This window comes from Pygocentrus nattereri, chromosome 14 (assembly GCF_015220715.1).
Source record: "Pygocentrus nattereri isolate fPygNat1 chromosome 14, fPygNat1.pri, whole genome shotgun sequence".
NCBI classification, from domain to species: Eukaryota; Metazoa; Chordata; class Actinopteri; order Characiformes; family Serrasalmidae; genus Pygocentrus; species Pygocentrus nattereri.
This window is the reverse complement of record NC_051224.1, coordinates 16,005,868-16,020,891: the sequence shown is the minus strand read 5'-3', so window position 1 is coordinate 16,020,891 and position 15,024 is coordinate 16,005,868. Positions and strand designations below refer to the sequence as shown.

At 38.0% G+C, this 15,024-nt stretch overlaps 1 protein-coding gene across 2 annotated transcripts in view; it reads left to right on the top strand.

Annotated features, from left to right (window-relative positions):
* The first annotated feature begins 1,992 nt into the window (after positions 1-1,992).
* Positions 1,993-15,024, top strand: part of LOC108432049 (transmembrane protease serine 9-like) — a 65,639-nt gene continuing 52,607 nt past the window's right edge. The window contains exons 1-9 of one of the 2 annotated variants that reach the window (XM_017705602.1): positions 1,993-2,066; positions 6,004-6,024; positions 8,333-8,495; positions 8,582-8,850; positions 10,215-10,360; positions 10,458-10,731; positions 10,875-11,046; positions 11,160-11,413; positions 14,330-14,430. In XM_017705602.1, coding sequence (XP_017561091.1) covers positions 2,018-2,066; positions 6,004-6,024; positions 8,333-8,495; positions 8,582-8,850; positions 10,215-10,360; positions 10,458-10,731; positions 10,875-11,046; positions 11,160-11,413; positions 14,330-14,430 — 1,449 coding nt within the window. In that variant the 5' untranslated portion in view covers positions 1,993-2,017. The remainder of the gene's footprint in view (positions 2,067-6,003; positions 6,025-8,332; positions 8,496-8,581; positions 8,851-10,214; positions 10,361-10,457; positions 10,732-10,874; positions 11,047-11,159; positions 11,414-14,329; positions 14,431-15,024) is intronic. The other variant, XM_037544603.1, reaches the window with a different exon arrangement.

Genomic DNA, 15,024 nt, shown 5'->3' with positions numbered 1-15,024 from the left:
ATGAGATCCAAGTCTGACCGAAGTGCGGAGGTGTTGCTAGCGATCTCCTGTCTGACTGCTTGTAGCTCCGACTTCACTCCATTAAACTCTTCAGCCATGATAGACTTAAACTCAGTTTGGAAAAGCTTGGTCATCTCCGCTTTAATAGACAACAACAGCTCTGTCTTTATGTCCGTCATCATACCAGTTTGTTGTTTAGCTTGTTCATCCATCTCGGACGGCGGGCTAGTTTTGTTGCTAGGTGTGACGCCACTCATCTTGCTAGTAGCGGGCTTGTCCGTATATTTGTATTTGCGCAGGTTGTTCGCCATTTACATTCGTCAGGAAATATATCGTCTAAAAAAAAATGTAACGTAGTCTTGGGTAGCCTTTCAATATTATACAGTCGACCAAAGCGCCATTTAAAAAGGGGAAATTATAACTTTTGTGCAGAGCTCACTAAAGTTGCAACCTACTCCATTAATTGCTCGCTAGCGCCCCCAGCATGAATATAACTATTCTAATGTATATTGTGATAAACTCACTGCTGAGGTAAATTGTTTTTTTAAAAATTGCTTAGATGCCTAAAACTTTCGCACAGTACTGTAAATGTTTTTAAAAATGTGTTTTTCAACTTTGCATTTCAGACTAAAAGCCAGTAATGTATTCAGAATCAGTTTATGTGGAAACTACCCATGAAGTTGCTTTTAGATGCAATAGCCCTTCAGACATCTGGTTCCTATCACCATCGTCAACGATTCTTACTTGGTAAGTTTCTCTAGAATGAAGCATTTCACATCAAACCACTCTCATGCAGATTTTTTTTTTTTTAATTCACAGAATTCTTATTTAAGGGATTGTAAAAGAAAGCATTACCTGTGACGAGCCTGTGCTATTACAGGTGGATTTGTGCTGGGTGGGGCTGAAGGCCTCATCAGGAACACTACTTACACGTGTGTGGCGTGCTTGTGGCGGGAGCTTCTCTTTTGTTTTGTTGTTTGTGTCCCAGGCAGGTTGGTTTTCTGGGCGGGTTTTCTTTTGGGCATTATGCTTCGGTTTATTTGTTTATGGAGTTAGTTTGGCCTTAGCTTTAAGTTTATTTCTTATTAAAATATTTTTTCAATTATTCACTGTGTGCTTCCCTTTTATTCATCATTGCTAATGTGAGGGCTCATCCAAAGAAATAAACTAAAGATCTTGTGCAAAATCTCAAGGAGAAAACTGTAGATCAAAATAACTGCACTGTCCAAAAAACTGTAACATAAAAAAAAAAATTTAACTAATGTACAAAAAATAAATGACGTGGAATAAGTGATGTGGAAGCAGGAAACTAAGAGCCTAAATGTACAATGTAATGTACTTTCATTGGCTGCGAGCTGATGGCAAAGGAATGTGTTTTTTGGCAGAGGAACAGTTGTCTGAGTTCTCAGTAGAGCTGGAAAAAAATGGAATGAAGGACAACTTGTTCAGTCATTACCATCACTGCCTTTTGTTCTTGTGTACCAGGAAATCTGCTGCGTATGGACACCTTAATGAGTCTTGCTATGATACAGCCAAGTACCTGGGAGCCTAAATTTCAGGATGCTTATAAAATACTGTATATAAAATAATGTATTTCTACTTTTAATGTGATTTTTTTTAGAACAGACAATTAAACTGGTGATACAGGAAAAAGGAAATTTGAGACATGTTTTGAGCGTAAATAAAGGTGCCATTGGATCAATGACATAAGAACCACACTTGGTTAGAGAACCTTTCCATTTGAGGATTCTTAAGTACCTGTTTAGTTATGGAACATATATATACACACACATACGTGGATCATTGTTAAAGGAAGATTTACATTAATCAGAAATCAGTTTTGTGCTTTTTATATAAGCAGATGAACAAGTTTCACATCAGTCATCAGTTGTTCTAAGAGGGTGGGTGGAGGGGTGGGTGGAGGGGGTGGAGGTGTGGGTGTGTCTGAGTCTCAGGTGCTGAGGAAGTGTATGAAAGTCTGAAATGTGGTAAGACAGTTTCATTCTGAGTGGTGACGATGTTGAGGACACTGAGTTTGGCGCTTTTAATCGGCTTCCTAGCCAAAGGTAGGTTCCTAATTTGGCTTGTTCGTATGTTTTATGCGCTCCTGCTCATTTACCTACTGAGTACAGATATTTGTGTTTATTTCAGACCTGTTGAGAACAGAACTCACATTACCAGTTTGTGCACACAAGGAAACAGCAGCATGTTTACATTTAATGACTAATTAAAAAGCACTTAGACCAGTTTCAGGTTTAAAAACACAGTCATCATATATTTCTACCAGAGGCAGATTAAGTTGTTCAATGGCCCTAGGCTACACTTTAAATGGCTCCCTCCCCAAAGCATCCTACAACAACCTACACCCCCATTTTTTCTTGTCTTTGTTGCAGAGAAGTCATTTAATAAGTACTACTACTGTCTTTCAAGATCAGGGCCAGGAAACCTTATGTACTTTTTGTTGTTTCTTAACTATGTATTTAATAACTCATTAATGTATTAATGATTACAAAAAATTTTTAATTATAATAATAGCAGCAAAAAGCATTCCTCTATTATTACAATGTCAAGCTTGTTACAAGAAGAAGAACTCTTTATGGTGCTATTATAAGAATGTGCTGTAGATGGTTCTGAAGAACCCTGTCACAATGCAAAGAACCCTTTAATCATGCAAAAGGTTCTTTGAGTGTTAATGGTTCTATGTAGAACCATTTTCTTTACTAAATAATACACAATGCACAATTTTACACAATATATTTTTGTATTAAAAGTTTAGACATTTAGACAAACAATTAGCTGTTATCTACTTAAGCATGAAAGAAATCCACAAATCTAGCCTTTGAATGATGTTAGAGACTTTTCACTATTGGCTTACTACTGAGATCAGATTTTACAGAAGTCTTATTGAAACCTCATTGTTCTATTGTTTTATTTAGAGAAGACTATATTGTTATTTTAATAAATATGTTTTTTCAGGTCATTTTGTACTATATAATCTATAATAAATCCACATATGAACAACATGTTCAGAAATTTCTCTGCAATATCCAAAAAAATACAGTTAAAAATTAACTTCATTTTATGAATGCAGGTGTTGGAGTGATTAGCGAACTTGTGTGAATGTCATCATTAGTACAAAGTATACAGACATATTTGGATACTCTAGTTAGAAAATGAGTGTCAGTGGTTATGACCTGACTTGGCTATGCCGAGTGTGGGTGGAGCTTAAGCCTTCATTATATTATCATTTGAAAATTCACATATTTCTATTGAGTTAAATTTTTTTAGAATGAGTTTGAGAAAAGATGTATTATATACTAATGCAAAGGTTTGGGCACCCCTGGTCGAATGACACTTTGTAGATTTTCTAAGAGAAAAAACACATCCCTACAGACAATTCTGTTATAACTTTAAAATAGCTGTTTATTTGCTGAATTTCACGTATTAAAAAAATAAAACAAAATGTAGTTTGTGCAGAATTTATGGCACATTTCATATTTTGTGTTTTGTTGTCTTCCAATATCTCAGCTCAGCAAATAAGTAAAAATTGAACACTGAAATGTGCAGAAAAATGTCCTACCCCAAGCCATCATATGTATTTTCTAAATAAATGAGAAGCACATCATCACCGTCCAAAGAAAAATAAGTACCTCCATAATGGTAGCTTTACCAGAGTAGGCAAAAACATTCTTGACAGTCAATGTAAGTTAATGTAAAGAAATTTTATTCTGAACAGTTTTGGAGCATTTCTCATTCATCATGAATTTGTCATACAATATCAATTTCAAATAAACATTTATTTGTACAGCACTTTTAACAACAGATGTCACAAAGCAGCTTCACAGGATTCCAGTAAAGACAAAGATTTAACATGAAAAACCCCCAGGGGAGCAAGCCAGGGGCAACGGTGGCAAGGAAAAACTCCTTCAGAGCTGAGGAAGAAACCTTGGGAGGAACCAGGCTCACCAGGGGGGTCTATCCTCTTCTGGTCAAACTACCTACACATTATTGACAAAAAAAGGACCCTACACAGTATAGCTCTGCTGTTATGCTCATGTGTACTGACGTGTGCTCATGTGTGTTATGCTCATGTCTACAATCTAAAGAGCAGTTTCCAAAATGGAGATACATGTTTTTCTTTGGTCAATGACACGTGATTTATTTTAATTAACTACAAATAAGACTGTATTTCCACAAGGAGAGCTCTGGAAATGGTTAAAACTCACTGAACAATAAACTCATGACTTATTTTATTGAGGTTATTTGTGGGTATTCTATGTGTTTTTTGACTACATAAATGCTTAGTAACCAATTTAATAGCTTTGTAAATACAATTTTCTAAAATGTAAATGGAATCCATTGCCGCAAAAAAAAAAACGTTACTTAACAGGTTCTAGCTTTATATTTGATTTAGTTACTTTGTATTTTTAGAGCAATGCAATTGTAAATCAACTCCATTATTTTAAATAGACAGTTTTATATAGCAATGAACAAATGACTGCATATCAAATAGCTACATAATGTCTTATCCATTTCGCCATAAAGTAGCAGAGTCACACATTTTTGAGAACTCAAATGGCTCTGGGCATCATTGCCATTCTGATCAGAAACCAGAGGGGCTGGATTTCACCCACTAATAGTGTTCCTGAACCAGTAAACCTGAAGAACAAGTACATGTATATGACACAAAATACTACTATGAAAATGGAACTGATGAAAAATTGGAAAACACATAATTACTTATAATTAAATGTATTTTTGTTACAGTATAATTAAAAACAGAAATCAACAAAATTGCAAAAAATGCTGGGGAGCTTTTTGGGCAAAAGACTCTTCAGTCTGTAAAACTTAACTAGCTATACTTCAGTAACTAAGATATTATACAAAAAATAGTGCTGATAACTAAAGTAAACCAAAAAAGTAGTGGAACTGTTGTACAGAGTAAACATTTGAACAGTACTGTAAATATTTTCAAATGACAAATTTTTTTACTTTTGATTTTCTAAGTAAACAAAAAATAAGTTCAAATGTCCTCTATAAAGAACAAACTTGCACCGTTTCTAGCTGTCTGTTGAGTTTAACATATTGGAAAAAATTGAAACATAAATGTGCCATAATCTTTGTATGTGCCACTTTTTATGTCTCATTTTTTTCAATGTGTTTAGTTCAGCAAATAAACACTAATTATGCATTAAAACATGCAGTTATGTGTTCTCTGTATATTGTAGACTTTATGTGTATAAACCCAAACATAATATAAAATAAAATTCACATTTAAATTTGTTCTTTGTAAAGAATGTGCTAATTTACTTTCACTAATATAAACAGAACATGGAATTTCACCAGGTCGCTGTATATATGCACAGTCATGCAATGGTTCGGGTGTACTTTTTTGTGCAAAGTTTACATGCATAATTTATGACATAAAATATTCATTGTGCTAGAACTTTTGCACTAAAAAGTGGAGTAGTGCATTCTCTGTAGAGGATGTGTTCACTTATTTTCACCATTCAGCCAGGGTTGCCCAGACTTTTGCTTTTGTGTGCCCACTGTCCTAATATCAAAAGAGTCACTATATTTAGTTCAGATAGCCATTCACTTTTCTCAAACAAAAGATCTGGTCTGATCCTGAGCTCTCATCACACTTCATTACAAAGGAAAAAAACAAAGGAAACAGCAAAGGGCAGAGGCAAAAGAACAATATGTCAGACACACAACATAAACTCAGCCATTTACAGGACCCCTCCATTGGAATAAGTGTGATCTTTGAAAAGGTCTTGCAAGTTAGTCTGCCGGAATACTTGAGTATTCACAGAATTGCTGTCCTGAAACAACAGATAAAAGATGAAGATATAAATGATTCAGTGAATGTGCTATTCTATTTTGCTTGATTTATCTCATTTTAATTTATCTGCTTGAACTTGGAGCAAAAAATACTCTGTAGTTGATCCACAGTAAATGTTACTGAATGACTGAGCATTGACAGTGTTCTGCTTCTTTCAGGGTGCCACTCACAGTTGAATGGTAAGTTATTTCTTATTTTTATTAATTAATCCAAAACAATATTTGAAAAATTATTGAATTTTCTACAACAAAGTCAAATACGTCACAGTGAATTTGGTATTCAACTTTTTTATGCTTTGTAATAATTAGTAGAAAGCTGTAAAGACAGTAAGAAATGTTAGATGTGTCCAGAATGAGAAGAGCTGTGAACAATGAACAATGAGAGAGAAGTTACAATAAAATCAACATAATGCCTTATGTTCTCATATTTGAAAAGTGATGATCAAATTGTGAGGCAGACAACTTGACAAAAAATACTGTAATTTGATAATTACAGTATAGAATTTAGAGAATACAATAGCCCAATACCAAACGGCTTAGAAAATGGATGGAGAAATACCCCAATACCTTTGAAATATTAAATAAGACATTTAAAAATACTTCTAACATTTTTTACATTTATATTGTACAACCCCAATTCCAATGAAGTTGGGATGTTGTGTAAGAATACGATGATTTGCAAATCCTTTTCAACCTATATTCAATTGAATGGGTAACTTGCACATCTATGAAGGAACCATTAATGCTGAAAGGTACATACAGGTTTTGGAGCAACATATGCTGCCATCCAAGCAACGTCTTTTTCAGGGACGTCCCTGCTTATTTCAGCAAGACAATGCCAAGCCACATTCTGCACATGTAACAACTGTGGCTTCATAGTAAAAGAGTGCAGGTACTAGACTGGCCTGCCTGCAGTCCAGACCTGTCTCCCACTGAAAATGTGTGGCGCATTATGAAGTGCAAAATACGACAACGGAGACCCCGGACTGTTGAGCAACTGAAGTTGTACATCAAGCAAGAATGGGAAAGAATTCCACAGACACAGCTTCAACAATTAGTGTCCTTAGTTCCCTTATTGAGTGTTGTTAAAAGGAAAGGTGATATAACACAGTGGTAAACATGCCCCTGTCCCAACTTCTTTGGAACATGTTGCAGGCATCAAATTCAAAATGAATGAATACTTCCAAAAAACAAAGTTTATCCGTTTGAACATTAAATATCTTGTCTTTGTTGTGTATTCAATTGAATATAGGTTGAAAAGGATTTGCAATCATCGTATTCTGTTTTTATTTATGATTTGCACAGCGTCCCAACTTCATTGGAAATGGGGTTGTATTACAATTTATTGCATATTCTCACTATCAGGAAAAAATGTCTCTATACTTGGTTTGTTATTTCCTTTCTTTTTTTTCAGAATTTTATAGGCCAGCTTCCCATTACATTGTGTTAAAATTTCATGACAAATGGACCAACAGAAAGAAAAAATCTTGTTACATTAACTTCAGTTAGTTAACTAAGTTCAGAATGTTTTTTTACCCCTTCACTTTTTTAAGTTACATTTTGAAGAGACAAGATTTTGTTTAGATAGCAACAATAAAAAATAAATAAATAACAAAATATAAATATAACAAGTGATTGTGAACAAAACAATCCAGTCTGTGTCAAATACAAAGTGCTCCATTGTTACAGTGGGTGGAGTATAAAGTTAATTCTTTTTTTCCCCTCGTTTTTTGTCAAATTCAAAACAAAAAATGACTGACATTGAACATATAGGTCTACACCAAAATATTGTAAACATAGAACTGTGTTTAGTCTGGCTTTAAACAATGTAAACTTTCATGCAACTTCATATAGATGTAAACTTTCATGTGCTTTAATGCATGCAAATTCATTGAAACTTAAATGAAACTAAATTGCCCTCAAGTTTCATGACGTAAAGTATCCTGCAACTCACTTGAAACCACGTCGCAACAGCTGCAAGCATCTCAATTTTGCCAAACAGTAGTAACGCATCACATGATCATGGCGAATGGTACACCTGATTTCACCAGATCAAAAAATAAAACAGAACCTTGAAATACACACAACAGATTAAACCCTCAAATGTATCATAAAGAACTTTAGATCCTTAGATAGGTTGATAAAAGACCAATATACAGATATGAGAAAAAAATTATGCAATGACAGCTGGAAAAATGATAAATAGTGCCTGTAACTAACTCATGGAAAACTATACAGACGAGTCACATGCAACTAACTGCATTTAAGGCTTCATCATGTCAAGCCAGCCTTAGTTTAAGAGAGAAGAAAGTGGCAGATGATGTAAGTTGAAGTCTTATTTTTTGACAATCAAAGGAAGAAATACAAGCAGTCCGTTTTGCTTTAGTCAGTCTCCCTTCATTACACTGTGTGATGCAACCCACACAATCCAGGTCAGTCACCCACCTAACTAGAATCTAATCTAAAGTTGCTCCTCTCTCTTTGTCAGTGTGTGGTGTGGCTCCTCTAAATACCAGGATAGTGGGAGGACAGGATGCTTCTCCAGGGTCTTGGCCTTGGCAAGTTAGTCTGCAGGATAGTGACGGCCATTTCTGCGGTGGATCCCTCATCAACTCTAACTGGGTTCTAACGGCAGCCCACTGCTTTCCAAGGTGTCACACTGAACAAAATCTGAGTCCCTTATAATACTGTGACAAGAACATTTACCAGATGGTAATAAGCTTTCCTCTTTTTTCAGTTCTGATGCTTCACATGTGACCGTGTATCTGGGTATGCAGGCACTGTCCTCAAGTAACCCAAATTCAGTGTCCAGATCTGTTTCTCAAGTCATCGTACATTCCAACTACAGTTCATTCACGAAAGACAACGACATCGCTCTGCTGCAGCTGAACTCTAGCGTGACCTTCACTAATTATATTAAGCCTGTTTGCCTGGCTGCAGCCAGAAGCACGTTCTTCAATGGCACTCTGACCTGGGTCACTGGCTGGGGAAACATCGCCGTAGGAGGTGAGAAATGAGGAGACATACTTTATCAAACTGAAACAGATTGAGGCCACATCCTATGTACCTCATATGTTTGATTCACAACGCGTACTGTTCTGCATACACTTAGTCTTATACAGTGTAAGTGCCTAAAACAAATCCTTTATTCTTTTAGTAAACGTCTATAAAATAAGGTTATTTGCTGCTCTGCTAATATGTAATCCTACATCGTTCTAAGGACAAGATGTACACATGAGGTAAAATGGGTAAAATGTGCTTCGTTGCAGGTTCAATAGGTGCCCACAGTGTGCCTGAATTTAACGTTCCATTTACTAAAACTGCAGCTTATCACACAAACTAGACGTACTATCCGCTATGTCTGCTGCCATTGTCAAAGCGTCTCTGATCTTTTTAATTAATGCAAAAACCTTCCCCTGCAAGTTGTTCAAACTGTAGTCACCTTGTTTGCAAGACCCCCCCACGTTTTCATGGCCCTCGCTCAAATGCTTATTGTTGTATGCAAAAGTTTGAGCGCTTCTGGTCAAAATGTCATGTCTTGTTGATTTTCTAAGTGAAGATAAGTTCACACATCCTCTTCAGAGAGCATACTTTTGTTTTTACTGTTTTAAATTGCTGAAATTAAGATCTTGGAAAATAAAAGATAAAATGTGGCCTGGGCAAAAGTTATGGAACATTTTATTTTATTTGTTTTTTCCAATATGTTAAACTTAGCAAATAAATAAAAATTGTGCGATAAAACATCAAATAACGTCAAATTTACATTTATACTGCACATTTTAATGCTGTTCATTTACTGAGTTTAACATACATAGTTTACCTTGATGTGCAGAAAAATGCCATATTTAAATTTCCCTGTAGAGGATGCATTAACTTATTTTCACTAAGAAAACAATAAAACCTGTCATTTTGTCCTTCAGATAGAGAAGGGCATTTTCCATTTTTGTTGCTAATAAAATCTTTGCTTTTGGTTTTTACAGTAAACATAGAATAGAGTCAGGCCATACTTTGCTGACCCATCATTTACAGTTTGGTGGCAATTAACACACCAAGTGTATGGATCCGGGCTAAAAACAAAGGCCTTTCTGAAGACTTTCTGGGTCAGGAAGATTAGGGTTGTATTAGACTTGATCTCTTTATGAGGGTGGATTTATAGGAGCAGAGTTGGCATCCCCATAACAAAGAGTGTAACATAATTACTTTCATGAGACGTGATCATTACACCACAGATTTAATTAGGTATTTCACACACAATTGTATGCCAAAGTTTGTAGAGTCATATTTGCAATTAAGGCACATTTTCACACCTCCGTGAAATTTCATGACATTGCTAAATGAGTCAAAATTATGTTCAATGTGTGTTTCCTCAGAAAGTCTCCCTTCTCCCGGGACCCTGCAGGAAGTACAAGTCCCAATTGTTGGAAACAGGAAATGTGACTGTTTATACGGAGTTGGAAATATCACTGACAACATGGTCTGTGCTGGTTTGTTGGCAGGGGGCAAAGACTCCTGTCAGGTAATGTCTTGATATTTTTCCTTTGCTGCTTGCATTGTTCCTTTTTCTATTTAAGGGTGCTCATTGTATACACGTGCATATCTATTTACTTACACAGGGAGACTCTGGAGGTCCACTGGTCAGCAAACAGAATGGTGTTTGGGTCCAGGCAGGCATTGTGAGCTTTGGTATTGGCTGTGCTCTGCCAAATTACCCTGGAGTGTATACTAGAGTGTCTCAGTACCAAGACTGGGTCAACCAGCAGATCACCAGCAACCAGCCAGGCTTTGTCACATTCACTTCCACTGGCACTGATGGAGACCTGAGTGTGTCCTGTGCCGGCCTGCCTACTGTTGCTACAACCACCACGGTCTCTACAACTACTGCTTCACGTAAGGTTATCAGCATTTGCTGTGGACTATGCCTAGAGAAGTCTTCTGTGACCAGAGCTTCATTATCAGGCAAAGGGAATAGTTCAAGGCACACTGCTAAGTAAAATTAGTCTTTAATTACTTTATTTCCTCTCTTCCTCCAGCTGTGGTGTGTGGCAGCGCCAAGCTGAATACCATTACAGGAGGCGGCAACTCCTTGGCATTTGCTGGTGTGTGGCCATGGATGGTCAGCCTGCAACGTAATGGTACTCATGTCTGTGGAGGAACACTGGTAGCTGAGCAGTTTGTCTTGAGCTCTGCTGATTGCTTCTCAAGGTAAAAACGACAGAATTAGTGATATGAAACTCAAAAGTCAAGAATCAAAACCACATCAACAAACATCAATGCTAATTGTAAGATTTGATATTCTACTGTACCTAATCTCACAGCTCCATCAATGCTTCTGACTGGACTGTAATTCTGGGTCGGCTCAAACAGAACGGCTCCAACACCAACGAGGTTTCTGTCAATGTGACTAAAATCTCACTGAGCACTGGTACAGCAAACAATGTAGCAGTACTGCAGTTGTCTCGCAAGCCAACACTCACAAACTACATTCAGCCCATATGTGTGGACCTGGGGGACAACAGCTTCCCTGTCAACACTCAGTGCTGGGCAGCTGGCTGGGGTTCAGGAGGAGGAGGTATGTTTATTTCTGTGTGCTGTAGAATCTGATTTGATGAGCCACATCTAATATCGTAAAAAACTTGCTATTCACATATGTGGCATGCATAATCGTTAAATTATGTGTTAATCCTTAATCTACTTTATGAATTGAAAATGTAAAACAATCTATTTTTAACAAACTATATTGCTTGGTAGTATATCTTGTTTATTATGACCATTAATGACAAGAGATGTTCACAAGTCGCTTCATGCAAGTCCGAGTCGAGTCTAGTGCTCCTGGACATCCATGGAACTTTTGTTTAGTCTCATAAACTTCAGCTACTGCATTGTGCCCAACTAAACACCTAAATTAAATCTATCAGCTTCAAACAAGGACTCTTTATTTTATAGAAGAATGTCTGAATGACAGTCCTGAAGCACTACACACAGTAAGTGCAATATGTCAATGAAAAAGGCAAAACAACTTAAACCAGTAGGTCGGTCTGTAGTTTTTATAGCAACTGTGATAGTTAGCTTGCATAATAGCCAATACAGTTTTAGTATGTTTTAAAGGAATACAATCTGTAACGTACTAAAACTTCATCTGGATTAGTTGGCCACTACAGGTAAATGAGACAATACCCTAGCTAGAATACTTGCTATCCAAACTATATGGTAGCCAATCATTTTAACTTGTTTTGACCCTTTCAATTCGAAACAGCAATTACTGCAATTAGGGCTTTATTCTGTCCGTCAGACTGAAAGTTTTTGTTACAATGTGTCACGATTGGCCCCTCCAAGTCCTCCATGTGCTTGTGTTTTGTTTTGGTCTTGTCCTTGTGATTCTTTGTTTTGTTTCTTCCTGGTCCTGCTCCCTTGTTTCCAGACCCTGCCCGTGTTTGTAATCACCTGTTGTCAGGACTGGCCCCTCCCAGTCCTGTCTATGTGTTCGTGTTGTGTTTTTGTTTTGGTTTTTAGTCCAGCTCCCTTGTTTCTTGACCCCACCCCTGATTGTTTCCACCTGTGTTCCCGCCTGTCCCTCATTTACCCTCATTTGCCACTAGTTGTCGCTGGTCTTTGTTGATTATATTATGGTCTTTGTTTGTTCTATTGGATCGGTTTGTCTGTTCTGAGATTTCGTCATCTCTGACTCTCGTGCGCTTTGTGTTGGATATCTGAACCTGGACTGTCTCGACTATGACCTTGGATTTGCCCTTAATAAAAGTCGCTTATCTCCGCATATGTGTCCGCCTCCTCGCTCCCAACCGTTACAGAAAGACCAGCCACCAAAGGATGGAGCGGATAAGCGACACACTGGCATGTGGCTGTTCCATTGGGACGAAACTCCAGTTACCCGTGTCCCAACGCTATCAAGCCAGTGAGAGCAAATCCCCTGGTGCTGATGGGACATGAGCGTCTTGTCAGTCCCATAGGAAGATGAAGGACCATCCCATCTTCGAGTGGATGACAAGAGCTCAGGTAAGCGCCTTGGGTCTGCCCATCTTGAGCAACGCTGCAGGGAGGAGCAACCTGCAGCACAAGACAAGGCTAGATGGAAGGAGCATTCAGAAAACCCTTTCTATGGTACTCGGCCCATTTTCAAGCGCCAATGTGAGCTACCTATCGCTCGAATGAGCCTTGGGAATGGCAGAGTGGGTTCGGTATCTGTTTGTTTCTCCAGGTTGGAGCAGCTGTCCCCAGCCTGAATTCCTGATCCCGTGGCCGCACCCCGCGGCATTCCTGATCCCGTGGCCGCACCCCGCGGTATTCCTGATTCCGTGGCCATACCCCGCAGCATTCCTGATTCCGTGGCCATACCCCGCAGCATTCCTGATCCCGTGGCCACACCCCACAGCATTCCTTATCCCATGGCCACACCCTGAGGGTGTCTGCCCCAATTCCTGTCCCGGCTCCTGTCCCTGTCTAGTTTGGTTCTCTGTTTTTGGTCCTTTTCTGTTTGGTTTTGTTTGGCGTGCCTCTGTGTGTGCACCTTTGGGGGAGGGTACTAACACGATTGGCTCCTCCCAGTCCTGTCCATGTGTTCGTGTTGAGATTTCATCATGTCTGACTCTCATGCGCTTCGTGTTGGATATCTGAATCTGGACTGTCTCAACTACGACCCTGGATTTGCCCTTAATAAAAGTCGCTTATCTCTGCATATGTGTCCGCCTCCTTGTTCCCAACTGTTACACCTGTGTTAAACACTTATGTCTGTATCTGTTAACCCTCATTATTCCTTGTATTTCAGCCCTGTGGTTTCTCCTGTTAGTTTGCTGGTCTTTGTATTGTATTGTATTTAGCGTCATTCTTCCAGCCTGTGTTGTGCCTTTTTCCTGTGTTCATTTTCGTCATGTCAGTCGCTCGTTCTCTCCATGTTGGCTCGTTGACCCTGGACCGTTTTGACCCTGATAGTGGATTTGCCCTTAATAAATCTCGCTTCTCTCAGCGTATGCATCCGCCTCATCATTGCTTCACGGCATTACATGATGAAAGGCTCGATATTTGAAGCTGCACCTGATGCCACTGCAAGCTGGGAGAGAATGGCAGTATACTAAAATGTGCAGGCAAAATCATTGATTTAGTTGGGTGACAAGGTTGTAAACAAATGATCTAATTCCTTATTCATCACATCAAGATTGACATGGCTAATTCAGTCCATTTTCTCAAGCTGAAATGTAAGTCATGTAAAGTCCAAGTCAAGTTGTGAGACACGTCAACATGCAATTCGAGTCTGAGTCTTTTAATTAAAGCCTCATCTCTGATTACTAAATCAATACACTATTCATTGAACACTGGCATATTTTATCATACTGTATTTTGCTATTGTATCTAAACACCCCTTGACTGTAAAATCACTGTAAAGCCATTGCTTCTTCAATGCATGTATCCATTTCCAATAGATATCACATTTTATTTTTTCTTCTTCTTCATATTTGTTTTCCTTCTGCTGTAGTTGAGCAGACTCTTCAGCAGTTTAACACCACTATACTGAACTGTGGCAATGCATCCTCATCTAACAGCAGCATCTGCACAGGAATCATGCCCTTAGAACAGGTCTGTATATTAACATGCTTTTAAATTCTTCTAGAATCCATTTTATTATTACACTACAATGAATTTACAAAGTACAAGAAGCACAGGAAGATACAGGAGCACTGTTAGATTTATGGATTTGTTCTAGTGGTATATAAAAAAAGTACTGCCTGGATCGCTTTTCTACTGATGTGAAAAAGCAAGTCAGGTCACACACAAACTGTAAATATTACAATACTGGTACCACTATGTACTGTTTTATATCTGATTGTACTGGATAACTAGAAATCTAAGCTAGATACATAGATTAGACAAATTTCTCAACATTTCAGTCCAGGAGGCTGCTTTTCTTAGCTTTAGGTAGGTAGGTAGATAGAACTTTATTGATCTTGAAGGGAAATTGCAGTGTTTCAGTAGCAAGACATAAAATTGCACATAAAGTATCATTACAGCAGCAGGTTATGATGTATTGCACAGTGTGTGTTAACAGGAGAGGAGATGCAGTGATGTAGTTCAGCACAGTTCACACAGCAGGAGATCAGTACAGTCTCTGCAGTAAGGAGAATTGTTGTAGAGCCTTATAGCAGTAGGTCAGAAAAATCTCACACTGCACTC